Here is a 14,257-nt window from a genome sequence, read left to right as displayed (position 1 = left end):
AATCATATTATTAATTTACGTTCTTTGGGGATCCTATAAAATGTTCATAATTAGTTTAAAACACTTATAATTAGTTTACAGTTTTATCCTTAATTAAGACAAAACACTTTATTTGTCTGACAAATGCCAAGGTGTATTCAATTGTTCTTATTCACAGCGGAGCTTTCAGGACTGCTTTTCATCGGAGATGCAATTCTACAGGTATACATCTCATTATTGTCTTCGTGGATGCGAACAAAAGCCAGTTTATACTACACTGTGTGAAACTGGGAATTTCCTTCCATTGCAGATAAATGGAATCAATGTGAGGAAATGCAGGCATGAAGAAGTGGTAAGTTTGCTTTTTTCCTGATGCTATCATTTCTCAGAGTCATGTCAATTATGAAGAACAAAATTATGTAGCATATTACTGATCTATCAATTTTTTCCATTCAATTTTGACTTTAGAAATACAGTTAAAAGTACTATCATAATAAAATGTATCTCAAAGTAAAAAATATATATCTAAAGTGTTCAAATGCTTGAAAGCTTATGACAAAATAATTGATTTCTGTAAATTTTTAAACAGCATTTGGGGCAAATGGAAATGCACGCACGCACATGTGTGTGTGTATGTGTGTGTGTTTGTGTGTGTGTGTGTGTGTGTGTGCAGGAGTGCATTTAAAAAGAGAAAGGGGTGATGAAAAGACAAGAAAAGAATTTGCCAAAATTTTCATTTTGTTATTTTCTTGAATTTTTTCCATGTTTGGAGCAGCATACATTCTAATTTAATACATCTGGGTCATAGAACTGAATTTCAGCAACCACTATAAATGGTTAAACAGTAGCTGTCTTCTAATCCATACTTCAATAGAAAGGTTAAAGAGTCCCTATTGCAGGTAACAAAATGGCATTATAAAGCTAAATGAAAGTGTCAGACGTTTGGGGAAATATTGGTCACAAATGAATAAATACCATAAGAACTCATTGAATTTTGTACCCTTTCCTCCCGAAAGAGATAAAGAAGAATATATTTAAAGTATGCTCAAGGGTCAAAAAGAAGTTATTTTGATTCATTTATACATTTAAAGTCTCAGCAAGGAAGCTGCAAGTATCTGTGTAAAACTTCCATTTCCCAAGTAGTGCTGTTGCAGAGAGCTGGAAATCATAGTCTGCTGGTGTTTTCCAATGACTTTGTACTCACAAAAGCATATTTAAATCATCTTTTGCCACTCTGTGTTGAAAATCCTGTACAAGTCTCTGACTTCCTATGAATCTCTGCAGAGCAAGGTGACATTTCAAAAGACAATTTGCAGCAGATGAAAGACCAGCACTGTGCCTGTTCTGCAGATCCCAGGGTACCTTTAAGTACAGTCACATAAACAAAGGAACTTTGTCTTCTGTCTTGGAGCTCATTATCCAGAAAGAAATAAAAAAACAAACCAAACCAAAGTGCATTTTCTTTTCAACCACATGCTGGTAGTTTGAATCATGCTTGTAATTTGTTCTTCAGAGGCAGGTAACTAGTTCAGACCAACTATGCTAGAATTTTCTTTTATTAAACAGATAATGATGGCATGGAAGATTAATACTAATATCCTGATTTAGGATGATATGTATGCTGATTCTAAAGAAAGTCATTAAACATTGTATTGCTTATTATACATAGTTACTCATAATAAAGATATTTTTGGAGAAGCTTAATCCTATTAGCTTTGAAATACAGGTACCATTTTTGGTTGTTCTTTTTTACTATTATTTGTTTGTTTTTGTTTGTTGAAACAGGGTCTCTGCATAGACCTGGCTGTCCTGAAACTCACTATGTAGACCAGACTGACTTTGAACTCTCTAAGATCCGGCTTCCTCTGCCTCCTGTGTGCATGAGTCACCAAGTCAAGCTATACTAATGTTTTTATTTAACTGTAAACTTTGACTTTACAAAAGCAATTAGATATTTTCCCCTCACTGTTTTAATTCCTATGTGAATGGAATTATTACCTTAAGGAGCTGAAGTGTTAATTTCATGTTGAAGAACAAATGTATATGACCTGAAATTCACAAAAGCTCAAAGGATAAGTAACTGTGAAGGAGCATGCTCATACAAACAGTTCTTCTGCAGTTCCAGATTCCAAAATAAATTGATGAACACAGCAACATGGTGGTTTGAATTTCCTTTTTCTTTCTCCCATAGATATTCTTTTCTCTCTCTTTTTTATTAAATATTTTACTTTTCATTTTACATACCAATCCTAGTTCTCCTTCCTTCCTCTGCTCCCATCTCCCTGCTTCCCATCCCCCATTCATTCCTCAGATGGAGTAAGGTCTTCCTTAGGTAGTCAACAAGGTCTGGCATACCAACCTGAGACAGGATCAAGCACTGCCCCTCCTCCCCGAATCAAGGCTGAGCGAAGTATGCCACCATAGGGAATGGACAAAGAAACCTTTCTTTAGTTAGTTCCTGGCACCATTAGAAATGATTAATTCAGCTCCGCTTGAGTATCAGTTTTATTCTGTGGAGGTCACCTGCCCCCTGGGGAAGACTTGCTTCTGTGTTTGAATGCAGGTTTGTGTCTGTGTAAAGTGATCATACACTGTCCACTGAGATCACTCAGTAGGGATTCATTAGGCAAATCGCTTAAATGATGATCTCAGTGTGTCAATCAATTTAGACTTAAATCAATTTAGACTTACATCAATTTAGACTTAAATCAGATCTGGGCTTCACACATTGCCCAGGTCCTTTACTTGAAGTCTTGGAACAAGATTACTGAAGAAGGAGAATTACAGGTTCCTCAGTATAAACTTAGAAGCAGTGTGTCGAGCCACCTTGGGCAGTGTGAGATGGTGTGTCCTAAATCCCAGAAGCAGCAATGTACAATTATTGTCTAGATTGCTTTCTGATGATGTAGATTCAATTTATTGAATTTACGGTGTCTGTGCCTCTGTTATTCATCAGCAAGAATAAGCTGATGAATGTTGCCATTAGACCCAAATGAAACACATGATTCTCCTAATCTCCTAACCAATATTATCACACAGAAAACAATGAGTTCCATTTTCTCTCTCTCTACACACACACACACACACGCACGCACGCACGCACGCACGCAGACACACATGGATGTATATGTATATTGTTTTGATAGATTCCTGGCAGGAATCTGTATGGATGTTCATGAGAAGAAGGACATACAGTCTTTTGAGGAACGAGGGTCTCTTTTTCATCTTCTTAGGACTTCTTTTTGTGTCTTATGTTCCACTTCCTTCATGTTTCCAGGGATTCACCTGACTGGATCCACAAAAGAATGAAAAAAAAAAAAGACAAACACAGATAGAGAAACTGGAATTGTGTAGACTGGGCTCTCTGGCAGAGAATCTGTGGCACCCAGGAAATCTTAGTGTATTCATTACCTACAGCTGAAAAGCAGGGTGGCATATGCTATAGACAGCTGAACAAAGAACTGGCGTTTACGGCTATGCAGCTGAGCAAGGAGGCAGGTTTGGCTAATCTCCATAGGAGCAGGGTCTTTGGAGGAGCTGTCTTCAGGCTGTAAACATCCGGGGAGAGAAAGCAATGGTAGAAAATTTCTGCACATCACAGTCAAGATTCACACTCAGAATTGAAAAGGCCTTTTCTCTTCACTGGTCTCAAATCTAGGAAGGTTTTGGCACTCTCAATAGGTTGAGGAATTGGAGACCTTTATATGTCTGTGATCCTGTCAACAGCACACATGACTTCACTTATGTCATACACTTGTGTATACATGATTCATCACCTTTAAGCTTTAATCCCATAATATCAAAAATTCCTAATGTTGCAGGATTTTTCTTTAAAGAGATCTGTATCTATTTTCTTTGTTGTGTTAAAATTTATGCTGCTTGGTCAGGAATTGCGGCACACATATATTGTAAGTACTTGGGAGATAGAGGCATGTGGATCTCTGTGAGTTCAAGGTCAGCCTGGTCTATCTAGCAATTTTCAGATCAGCTTGGACTACACAATGAAACTGTAAATGCCTCAAACAGTAATGTAAAGAAAAAGGAAAAATGAAGAAACAAACAAAACAAAATTTAGATACCAAAATGGTTCTGCCTTCCTGTCTATGAACTCTAACCACATAAAACTGATGTTCATCTTCTCTTAATAAGGTCAAATATCAGAACTTGATTGTGTGACACTCTGTGAATTATACTGTCACTGAGTTCTGTGTGTTTCTATTCTGACAAAAACTCTATGTGGCTCAAGCCTGGTGGGTATGTGGGCAGGTTTTGTTTGGTTTTGCAGAATTTAATAACTAAGAAAACATGTAAAATGTTGTAAAAATATTAGAAAGAGGAAATATGAGAATAGTGTTTGACTTACAGTAATTATCATAAAGTATGAGTAGATGACTATTATGCTTAATAGTTGTAAGTAGGAAATACACCAAAATGAATAATAAATACCAAATATGTACTAGGAATCAATATCAGAAAAGAACCGGCTGATTGGAGGGGGTTCCTAATTTTATTGTATTTATTTTATGTTTAATTTTTATTTTAGTTTGTATATATATGGATGTTTTGCTTGAATATATTTCTTTGTACTACTGACATGGCTGGTGCTGGTAGAAGCCAAAATAGAGTATCAGACTCCCTGGAACTGGAGCTACAGACTGTTGTGAGCTTCCGTGTTAGTGCAGGAATGAAGCGGTGGTCCTTTGGAAGAACGACTTATGCTCTTAACCACTGAACCATGTCTCCATCTCCAAGAACCCTGATTTTAAACAGAGAAGACAGTAGCATCACTGAGACAATAAGTCTTTTAAAATTAGTAAATCATCATGCAGAGCCGAATGAATGGATGAGTAAATAAACATTTCTGCCTTAAACTTTATGAATGGCAGGAAAAGGTGTACCTTCTTTTTCCGCCATGACTCATAATGAGAAGCCATTCCATAATTTGAAATGCAAATAATTTATATCTTCATATTAAACTTGTGGCACTGGATAAAGTTCTAAAAAATAAAGCCTTCATAAATCTCGTGAGAGCCAAATGAGGAGCTAAAATTTTATCATTTAAATTAACCCATTTTAACAGGGAAGCAAATATTTAGAAACTAATACACAACGCTAATTACTAACATTTTCACTGTCTTAGTAGAAGCTTTACTTAATTCCAAAATTTCACATGGGGATAAAAAGCAATGTTTCCTTCCAGTTGATTTTAACCAGAAAACAGTATTTCATTATTTACATCAAATGCTCTAGAATACAGTGCTTCTTTATGTATGAGCAGGAGCAAGGAGTGTGCAGCAGTAAAGACCTCATTTAAGGTGTGATCAGGTGATGCAGGCAACCTTAGACAACAACAAAAGAGAAAAATATCATCCAGCTCCAGATCATTCATTAACTGGCTCACAATTCAGAAATAGATTTTGAGCAGTAATTGATTAATATCTTCTTCTGAATTTGAACCACTGTGGTCATTTTCCCTTTGAATTAATCCCAATCAAGGAAAGCCATCTGTGAAATTATTTAATTTTAATATTTTCAAATTGTGAAATTCCATTGCCAAGACTAAATGGTCAGAATTGATGATGCCCATGGTGTCTAATTTTATAAAAATTGAAATAAACAAGATTTTTGCAGTATTTGTTACTTAGACTTAATTGGTACCCTTAAGAGTTTCCATCTGTGAATTTGTGTCAGTCGCCAATTATATGGTGAAGTCTGAGGTAACATATTAATGACTGAATCTCTTCTTGACTGCTGGCTTTCATTAAATTCTTATGTATAGTCTTATTTTTTGAGCAAAGATGAAAAATATATTTCAAAATTTCAAAGTTTTAACTTCTGTAACAAAAGGGCAAACCCAAGCCTGGCAAACTATTGTTTAGGTGGGCATTGCCAATTTTTTATATTACATTAATTTATTCTTTGACAATTTTATATATACCCACATCCTGTCTTTTCATTTCCCCATTGTTGTTGACTTTCACCCTCTTTCTCCAAGTTACCAAGTTACCAGTCACATGGGAAATGTTTTCTCCCCTGGTAGTGTGGATAAACCAAACAATGAAAGCAACTTGAGAAGGAAAGGTTTTATTTGACTGCACTTACAAGTCAAAGTGAGAATTCTGGGGAGGAATTTAAGGCACAAACTAAGGCAGAGACTATGGAAGAACCCTGCTTCCTTGCTGGTTTCCCATGTGTTTTTTTTCCATCTTAATTCTTATACAAACAAGAACTTACATAAAAAAAGAAGATTTGAAATAAAAACAAAAACAAAAACAAAAAACAAACAAAAAAAAACAAAAACAAAAACAAGAACTTACCTGCCCACAGTGGGCTAAGTTCTTCAACATTAACACATAATCAAGAAAATATCCCCATAAACATGCTTCTAGGACAGTCAGATGGAGGTGATTCCTTGATTACTTTTCTATCAGATGACTGTGTAAAGTTGACAAGCTAATGAGAATATATGTTAAAATATTTTCGGTTTTGTTTGTGTTTTTACTTTGTGTTCCACTGAGTTTAACCAGAGCCATCAGTGTGGGCATGGGTGTCAAGCTATCTACTGGAGTCTGAATAACTCACAAGTGACTGTATCACTGACACAACTACTTCTCTTCCATCAGTTAGTTTTTCTGGGGAACCATGAGCCTTTTCCGGATCTATGACTGAATGTTGATAGTCTCAGTCAGATGCAAGTCCTATACAGATTATGGTATATATTCAGTGATAAGTACCTCAGCCAATAGGGCAATATTTTAAGGTCAAACACACTATTATTCTACCCTTACATTCTTTCTATATTCTCTTTTGCAATGTTCCCTTAGCCTTAGAGAGAGTGATGTGGATACCCATGTATTGCTGAACAACGAAAATTCTCAGCATCTTAACTAGCTAGGAGTGTTTATATTAACCTGTATGTGTTGCAAAGAGAAGCTTCTCTGATCAAGGGTGAGAACATAGTCTGGGGTTGTAAACAAACATTTAAGGGACATGTTGATATCATGTCAATTAAGCAAAATAAATTTCTACACAGATTCATTCTTAGTACCAATAGCCCTCTGCTATGGGCCTTTGATGAGGTAAACAGCAATTAGCATGAACTACTGAGCAGGGCTTAGGAACAACAAAAATCACATGGTTACTTCTATGACAGTTGTGCCATTATTGAGCCAGGAATCAATCTTTCTTTGAGAGTTGGTATTATAACATTAAAAATATAGCACTGTTGCTGATTTTTCCGCACAACTGCCGTACAGCCAATCCAACAACATTGAACTCTAGCCAGCAGAGAGGAAGTCTTCTAGCTCAGGTCCAGAATGATATCTTTGAATTCTACAGCCAATATTTCTAGTGTCTTCAGGATCAGATTCTTACCACATTGTTATAGGTAGTAAACAATGAAATGGCTATAACCTATATAGTTTTATTTTATTTTATTTTTTCGATGTGTGTGGCTATTGGACCATCTTGACTAAGTACTCCTACAGAGGTGTCTCATACCTTTCATTAGATCTTTTATTTAATAATCTATAGCTTTTGGGAACAGCAGTATCAATTTATGATGTATACTAACTCTGTGTAAAGTCATTTTAAATGAATTATAAAGTAGTAGATTCCTATGTAAAGTTTTTAGACATCCTTAGATTTTTTTCATTCACCTTTTATCTTTCACAGTGTTTCTGGTAACAAGGGAGAACCAAGAGGTGGGAAAACAGTCAATATTGCCCAGGACTGATAATTACAAGGAATTGTGTAACTAAGGATGGTTACATTCTTTTCATCTTTTCTGTTTGCAGGTTCAGGTGCTCCGGAACGCTGGGGAGGAAGTGACGCTGACGGTGTCATTTTTAAAAAGGGCGCCTGCTTTCCTCAAGCTCCCCCTGAATGAAGACTGCGCATGTAAGCATTTGTAGAGTGGAGTGAGGAATCACAGCACTGCATTTGCTCTCTTCCCCCTCTTCTTTCCGACCAGTAGTTGGCATTTTCTCATAGAGTACAATGTGATATATTAATACATGGACATGCACATTGCATGTACTCACCAAATCATGTGGAATTAGCTTCTCTTGCAAGACAAAAGTTTATAATTTCTGTATGTTGAAAATATTCACACCTCTGCTTTCTGGTAATAATGAAATTACCCACACTGCTATTCCCTGCATTTTCATTACACCCAGCATTTTACTGTGCTCTATCTGCTTCTTAGCATTCTTATTTCTTTGGAATAAATGCATTTTCAGAACATTTTTACATTATTTAAAACAATTTTTTCTTCTTGTTGAGGTTTTTCTTTCTCTCCCTCTCTCCCTCTATCCCTCTTTCTCCCGCTTACCCCCCCCCCCACACACACCTATGGTCACTTGCCAAGTTCTGGCATTGGTGTAAGTCAAATTTCTTTGTGTTTCATTTCCCAATTTTGTATTATTATTGAAAATAATTATACACAGTCGTTTTGGAACAGCATGACATTGTAACCTGTAAGATGTTATGTTTTTGTCTCTTGCAGGTGCTCCAAGTGACCAAAGCAGTGGTACCTCCTCTCCTCTTTGTGACAGTGGCTTGCATCTCAACTACCATCCAAACAATACAGTAAGATAGCTGGATACAGTTGAGACTAATAAGGATGGCCTAAGAGCAGAATATACCTGTATTTGTGGTTTGTTAACACCATTATTTTTTTCTGAAAAAGCTGTACTTCTTGGTGACATCACTAAGATTTAAGTGATAAGATGAGCCAGAAGGAAAAACAAACAGCCAGGTTTTTTGTGTATGACATTTTTAAATCAGCTGTGCCTTATTAATCCTCTGGAAGTGCTGAAGACTTGACTAGGACAAGAAGAGTAATAGAATCATATATTATTTCAGAGATTTGGATGCCATATAGAGTTTCAGGAACTACATGATTTGACAGGATTTTTGACCTTTATTTTGATACCAGTTAGGTAAATATTTCCATCATTTGTTATTTTTTATGATCTTTAACCATATCATGAAACTACTACAAGTAGAGAAAATTTTAGCATATAAATTATGATAAGGAACATCGAATATCAAACTGTGCGTTCAATAAAACATGCATTTAGCACTCTAGTTTTATTGAATTTAATTAAATTTTTAGTGGTGAATTTTTCACATTTGTTTTTGAATAAATTAGCTCTCTTTATTAAATACTTCTGAAATTTCTTATTTTAGTGTTCAAAACACATGTTATAAAGAAAAGAAAACTAGTCACTCTGATTACATGTAGATTTAAATATGAACTAGCCTTGCCGACCTTCAGTATATATTAATTTTTCTTATCTTCAATAAAGTACTATTCATCCAATATTAAAAAACGTTCATTTAATTAAGGAATTTTATTTCAAAAGACAGCTTCTGAAAATTTGCAAGTCCAAACAAATTTTGTTGTTCCTGATTATACTGACCTTATTCCATAGCTAGATGACATAGCTTTTCCAGGTTACTTACCATATTTATTTATTCATTTATTTTGTAATGAGAAACATTTTTATAACTTGTAATATAGCATGAAAGAAAATATTTTCCAGGCCGGGTGGTGGTGGCGCACGCCTTTAATCCCAGCACTCGGGAGGCAGAGGCAGGCGGATCTCTGTGAGTTCGAGGCCAGCCTGGTCTACAAGAGCTAGTTCCAGGACAGGAACCAAAAAGCTACGGAGAAACCCTGTCTCGAAAATCCAAAAAAAAAAAAAAAATATTTTCCAGTTTTTTATCACTATATATTATTTGTCAACAATAAGGAGTTTCATTATAATGTTTCCATACATGTATATGACATTCCATGGTCACATACACACACACGTATCTCTCTCTCTCTCTCTCTCTCTCTCTCTCTCTCTCTCTCTCTCTCTCTCTCTCTCTCTCTCTATCTATCTGGGACTCTATAACATTTTATTATCCTGTTCTCCACTGATTTTTATTATTATATATTTATAATCTTCTATCTTTTTTCTTTTCTCACCCAGATGTCATATATGAGAAAAAATATACTTTTCATGTTGTGTGAGACCCGATAAAACCCAAAATACTGATCTTCTAATGTTACCAGGTTTTCAAGTGAGCAAAAAAGTTACGCACAGAGAAGCAGTGATCTAATCAATATAAACAACAAATGTCTTGCATTGTCCGATCAACATGTGTGTGTGTGTCTGTCTGTCTGTCTTTCTGTCTGTCTGTGTTACTTGGTTGGACCAGGGCTTTTTGTATGTTAGGCAAGTAATAAGGGATATTACACTGAGTTTCCCTGGCCCCATTTGTTAACACATACACACACGCACACACATGCACACACGCACACACACATGCACACACACACATTTATAAATTGTTGCTCACCATTGTTTCCTTTTTGCCCATTATCCTCAATTATTGTGCCTATGCTGGTGATGTGAACAGCTGTGTCCTTTCATAGCCGATCGCTCCTTTCAAGTGTTTCCCTGAGAGTCATGGGCCCCTGAAGTGAGTTCAGGTATTCTATGTGATTTGAGTAGGGGAAGGAACAAGAATGACCTTCTCTAGATGATCAGTAGAGGAGATGGAACAAATATTTGACAAGATGTTGGCTACAAAGCCTATGCTTCCTCCCGTCTTCCAGGTTTCCTCTGAGATTCCCCATTAGTCATGTTCAGAAGACAGAAAACCCACCTCATCTACTTCAGCCCTGGAGAAAGGTGTTTGTTCATGTTCTTTTTTTTTCTGTTTTTTTTTTTAATTTTTATTTATTTATTAAAGATTTCTGCCTCCCCCCTGTCACCACCTCCCATTTCCTTCCCCCTCCCCCAATCAAGTCCCCCTCCCTCATCAGCCCTAAGAGCAATCAGGGTTCCCTGCCCTGTGGGAAGTCCAAGGACCCCCCACCTCCATCCAGGTCTAATAAGGTGAGCATCCAAACTGCCTAGGCTCCCACAAAGCCAGTACGTGCAGTAGGATCAAAACCCAGTGCCATTGTTCTTGACTTCTCAGCAGTCCTCATTGTCCGCTATGTTCAGCGAGTCCGGTTTTATCCCATGCTTTATCAGACCCAGGCCAGCTGGCCTTGGTGAGTTCCCGAAAGATCATCCCCATTGTCTCAGTATGTGGGTGCACATGTAAATTTTGTCTGAAGTCCTTTATATCCTCTGCAGTAATGGGAAGCAGAGAAGTCAGGATGAAAGGCTTAAGAGAAGGAATCGTTATGGTTTGTTTGCTACTCATTGCATTGTTTTATATAGAAATAGCACTATCATTCTTTAGAAACCTGTAATTAGAACATAGCAATTACATAGTAATAATTACATATTATTACTAAATCTGCAACCTCACTATTTTCATCATAGACAGTTGTATAGAATTCTAAATACAACAAGACATATATATTCCAAGCTACCATAGGTTCATTCATAATGTATTATTATTTTTATCATTAATGTTGAAATATATTGTTACATTGATAGATGTATTTTAGTGTAATAAAAGTCTATAATGGTGATATAAAGAAGAATCAACATACAAATTCAAGCAAAACATATTATAATGAGGAAATATTGGTGTATTTCCATCAAATGAAGTCTTGCTGAAATCTATAGAGGCACTTAATGGGGTGTTACAGGAAGTACTTAATTGTGGTTTCTGGCCTCCGGAATGTTAAACCCCTTTAATATAAAGAACGAAAGAACTAGGGAGGTGTTAAGACTCTGAACATGGATGTAGTTGAGATCTGAAAGCTGGAGAGACTATAAAGCAAAGGTAGCTCTGCTCCTCTTGGTGCATCTGCTGGTCTGTCTTCTGACCTGAGTGCAGTTGGTTCAAATCAATTTCCCTTCCATGCTGTGGGTAAGCTTCAATGCTAGAAACTCTCCCTACTCACAGATTGACAATTATCTTAACTATTGTTTAATAACAAAGAAATTGTATGGAACTGCATTTTGAACGCCTATGATTTTTTGGTTTTGATTTTTCAAAACAGGGTTTCTACAGTCCTAGCTGCCATGGAATTAGCTCTTGTAGACCAGGTTAGCCTTGAACTCACAAAGATCCTCCTGCATCTGCCTCCCAAGTGCTGGGATAAAGGCATATGCCACCACCACCCAGACCCAATATCTATGATTTTTAATCAAATTTTGAACAATTGGATATTGTTTTGCTGAACTATCATTTCTTTATTTTAGAAAAGCACTTTAAAAACCAGGAGAAATCAAGCCTTAAATATAAAATTTCGATTTTTAATGACTACTTCTACATGGACAAAATGTCAATGATTTCAAGTACACAAATATCCCTTCTATTACTGAAGCTGAGTTGCCTGAGCCAAATCCTGTTCCTTATTATTTTTTTTTCTGGAGGTGAAGTTAAGAAATTCCTTCCAAATCAATGGAAAATGACACTCAGATAGTCAGATAATACACTTTGAAAACACATTCCTTATCTTTACACCTGGAGTCAGCTTTCTATGCCAGCTTATTTTAATAAAATATTTGGACTGGCATTTTATTCCACATGCAATTCTTTTTTTGGCAATTTTGTTGTTTTCAAAGCCATTGTGTGATGTGTATCAAGTGTTAGAGATTCTGTTGTAAAGCATGAAGTATGCTACGTCTTCCATACACCTGGTTAATATTTGAAAATAACAATATTCTTGACATTGTTGAGTAAGTCTGAAAAATACACTTCTCAAAACCATTTAATTATTGTTGTAGGCCACAATGTATGTTACCATAAATAACTGTTTGCAAAAGAAGCCTGAAATCTGTATCTTATCTTCATAATCAAAATAAGAATTATTTTTAATGGTGTTAAATATTCAGCTGTGAATATGATTTATAGTAGCATTTATATCAGGCTAAATTATTCTAAAAGTTGAAGTTGGGTATATTTTATAAATTTTCAAAAAAGTATAAAATGAAAAAATGACCTTTTCCATATTAATTTATGAAGGTATTAAATGCAATGAAAATATATTTTCAGATCTATTTCTCCTAACAGTGTTATGTAAATATCATACCCACTTATGGCTGTCATTGTCCTTGATATCACATTGCCCCAATCCTTTAATATTCTTTCATATATTCTCTTATGTATTCATAGAAAATGATAACCAAATGGAGGAATTCATATTCACAGAATATGAAAAATCACTGTTAATAATCTACCAAATAAATTGCTAATGTATCAAATAACCAACAAAATAATCTGAACTATTCTTTTTATTATTTCGTATCTGCTTAAAAGTGTGAGATGTGTTGTGATAGGTGTTTTTATTGTGGAATCAACGAGGAGTTAGTTGTAATGAATCAATCATCCCTGGCTGTCAGAGGTTGGATGACTTAGCAAATGAATTTCTTATAGATGCCCATCTCCATAGAATCTTCTCCTGATGAGTGATTGACTACCATGACATACAACATAAATAATCATTCCCGTTACTTGGCTCAGCAACCCTGAAATCTGGCAGGAGGACAGCAGATGGAAGGTCCTGATTAATCGGGAAGCTTTGTTTATCTGCCTAGACTATGCTTCAAAGTATGGAGGCTTCCCCATGTTTCTCCTTTAAATAAAATGATTCATTGCTGCTGCTGAACATAGTCTTGTATTCACTCAGTAGCATGAGCATATCTTTATCTTGAAAAAAAACATTACAAAGTACTTAATGAACCAGATATAATGGTATAGATGATAATAACAAACAGCATGTGAGCAGTATTATTGTGAGACTGTAGAAGTGCTTTTCCTATAAACCTCATACTTATAAATAGCTTGGCCACTTACTGATTTTTTTTTAGATAAAATATAATTGCATAGTTTTTCCTCTTCCCTTTACTCACTCCAATCTTTCCCATGACAACCCTTGTCCCCTCACAAACACAGAGAGACAGACAGACACACAGACACACAGAAAGACACAAAGAGAGACAGAAAGAAATGCATAAATGTATATATTCAACCTCATGAGAATGTTTAGTGCTACATGTATAATTATAATTTCAGGGCTGACTACTGGATACTAGCAAACCAAATAAGTAGCTCATCCCTAGGGCATATTAAGTATCCCACTTTAAGAATTTCTTAGTTATATCTACTTCTTTTTTCTGTGATTAGGTACTGGAAGATATTCCTCTCTGACATTAGCATATCTGTTGGTACTGTCATGGTTCAGGTCATGACTAGGCAGCTATATTCCCAATCTCATTGGTGAAGGCTCCATATCATTTCTAGAAGACGCAATATGCAGATTCCCAGATATTTTTGCTCTTGCAATCTTACCCCATCTTTTTAGATCGACTCC

At 35.8% G+C, this 14,257-nt stretch overlaps 1 protein-coding gene across 4 annotated transcripts in view; it reads left to right on the top strand.

Moving 5' to 3' along the window:
* The window catches only part of Sntg1 (syntrophin gamma 1), a 357,578-nt gene that overhangs the window by 235,431 nt on the left and 107,890 nt on the right, over positions 1 to 14,257 (top strand). For all 4 annotated transcript variants that reach the window (XM_057790678.1, XM_057790676.1, XM_057790677.1 and 1 more), the window contains 4 exons: positions 158 to 201; positions 290 to 331; positions 7,776 to 7,878; positions 8,486 to 8,568. In XM_057790678.1, coding sequence (XP_057646661.1) covers positions 158 to 201; positions 290 to 331; positions 7,776 to 7,878; positions 8,486 to 8,568 — 272 coding nt within the window. The remainder of the gene's footprint in view (positions 1 to 157; positions 202 to 289; positions 332 to 7,775; positions 7,879 to 8,485; positions 8,569 to 14,257) is intronic.

The sequence above is a fragment of the Chionomys nivalis genome, chromosome 16 (genome assembly GCF_950005125.1).
Source record: "Chionomys nivalis chromosome 16, mChiNiv1.1, whole genome shotgun sequence".
Classification (NCBI taxonomy): Eukaryota; Metazoa; Chordata; class Mammalia; order Rodentia; family Cricetidae; genus Chionomys; species Chionomys nivalis.
This window is presented reverse-complemented; position numbering and strand designations above follow the sequence as displayed.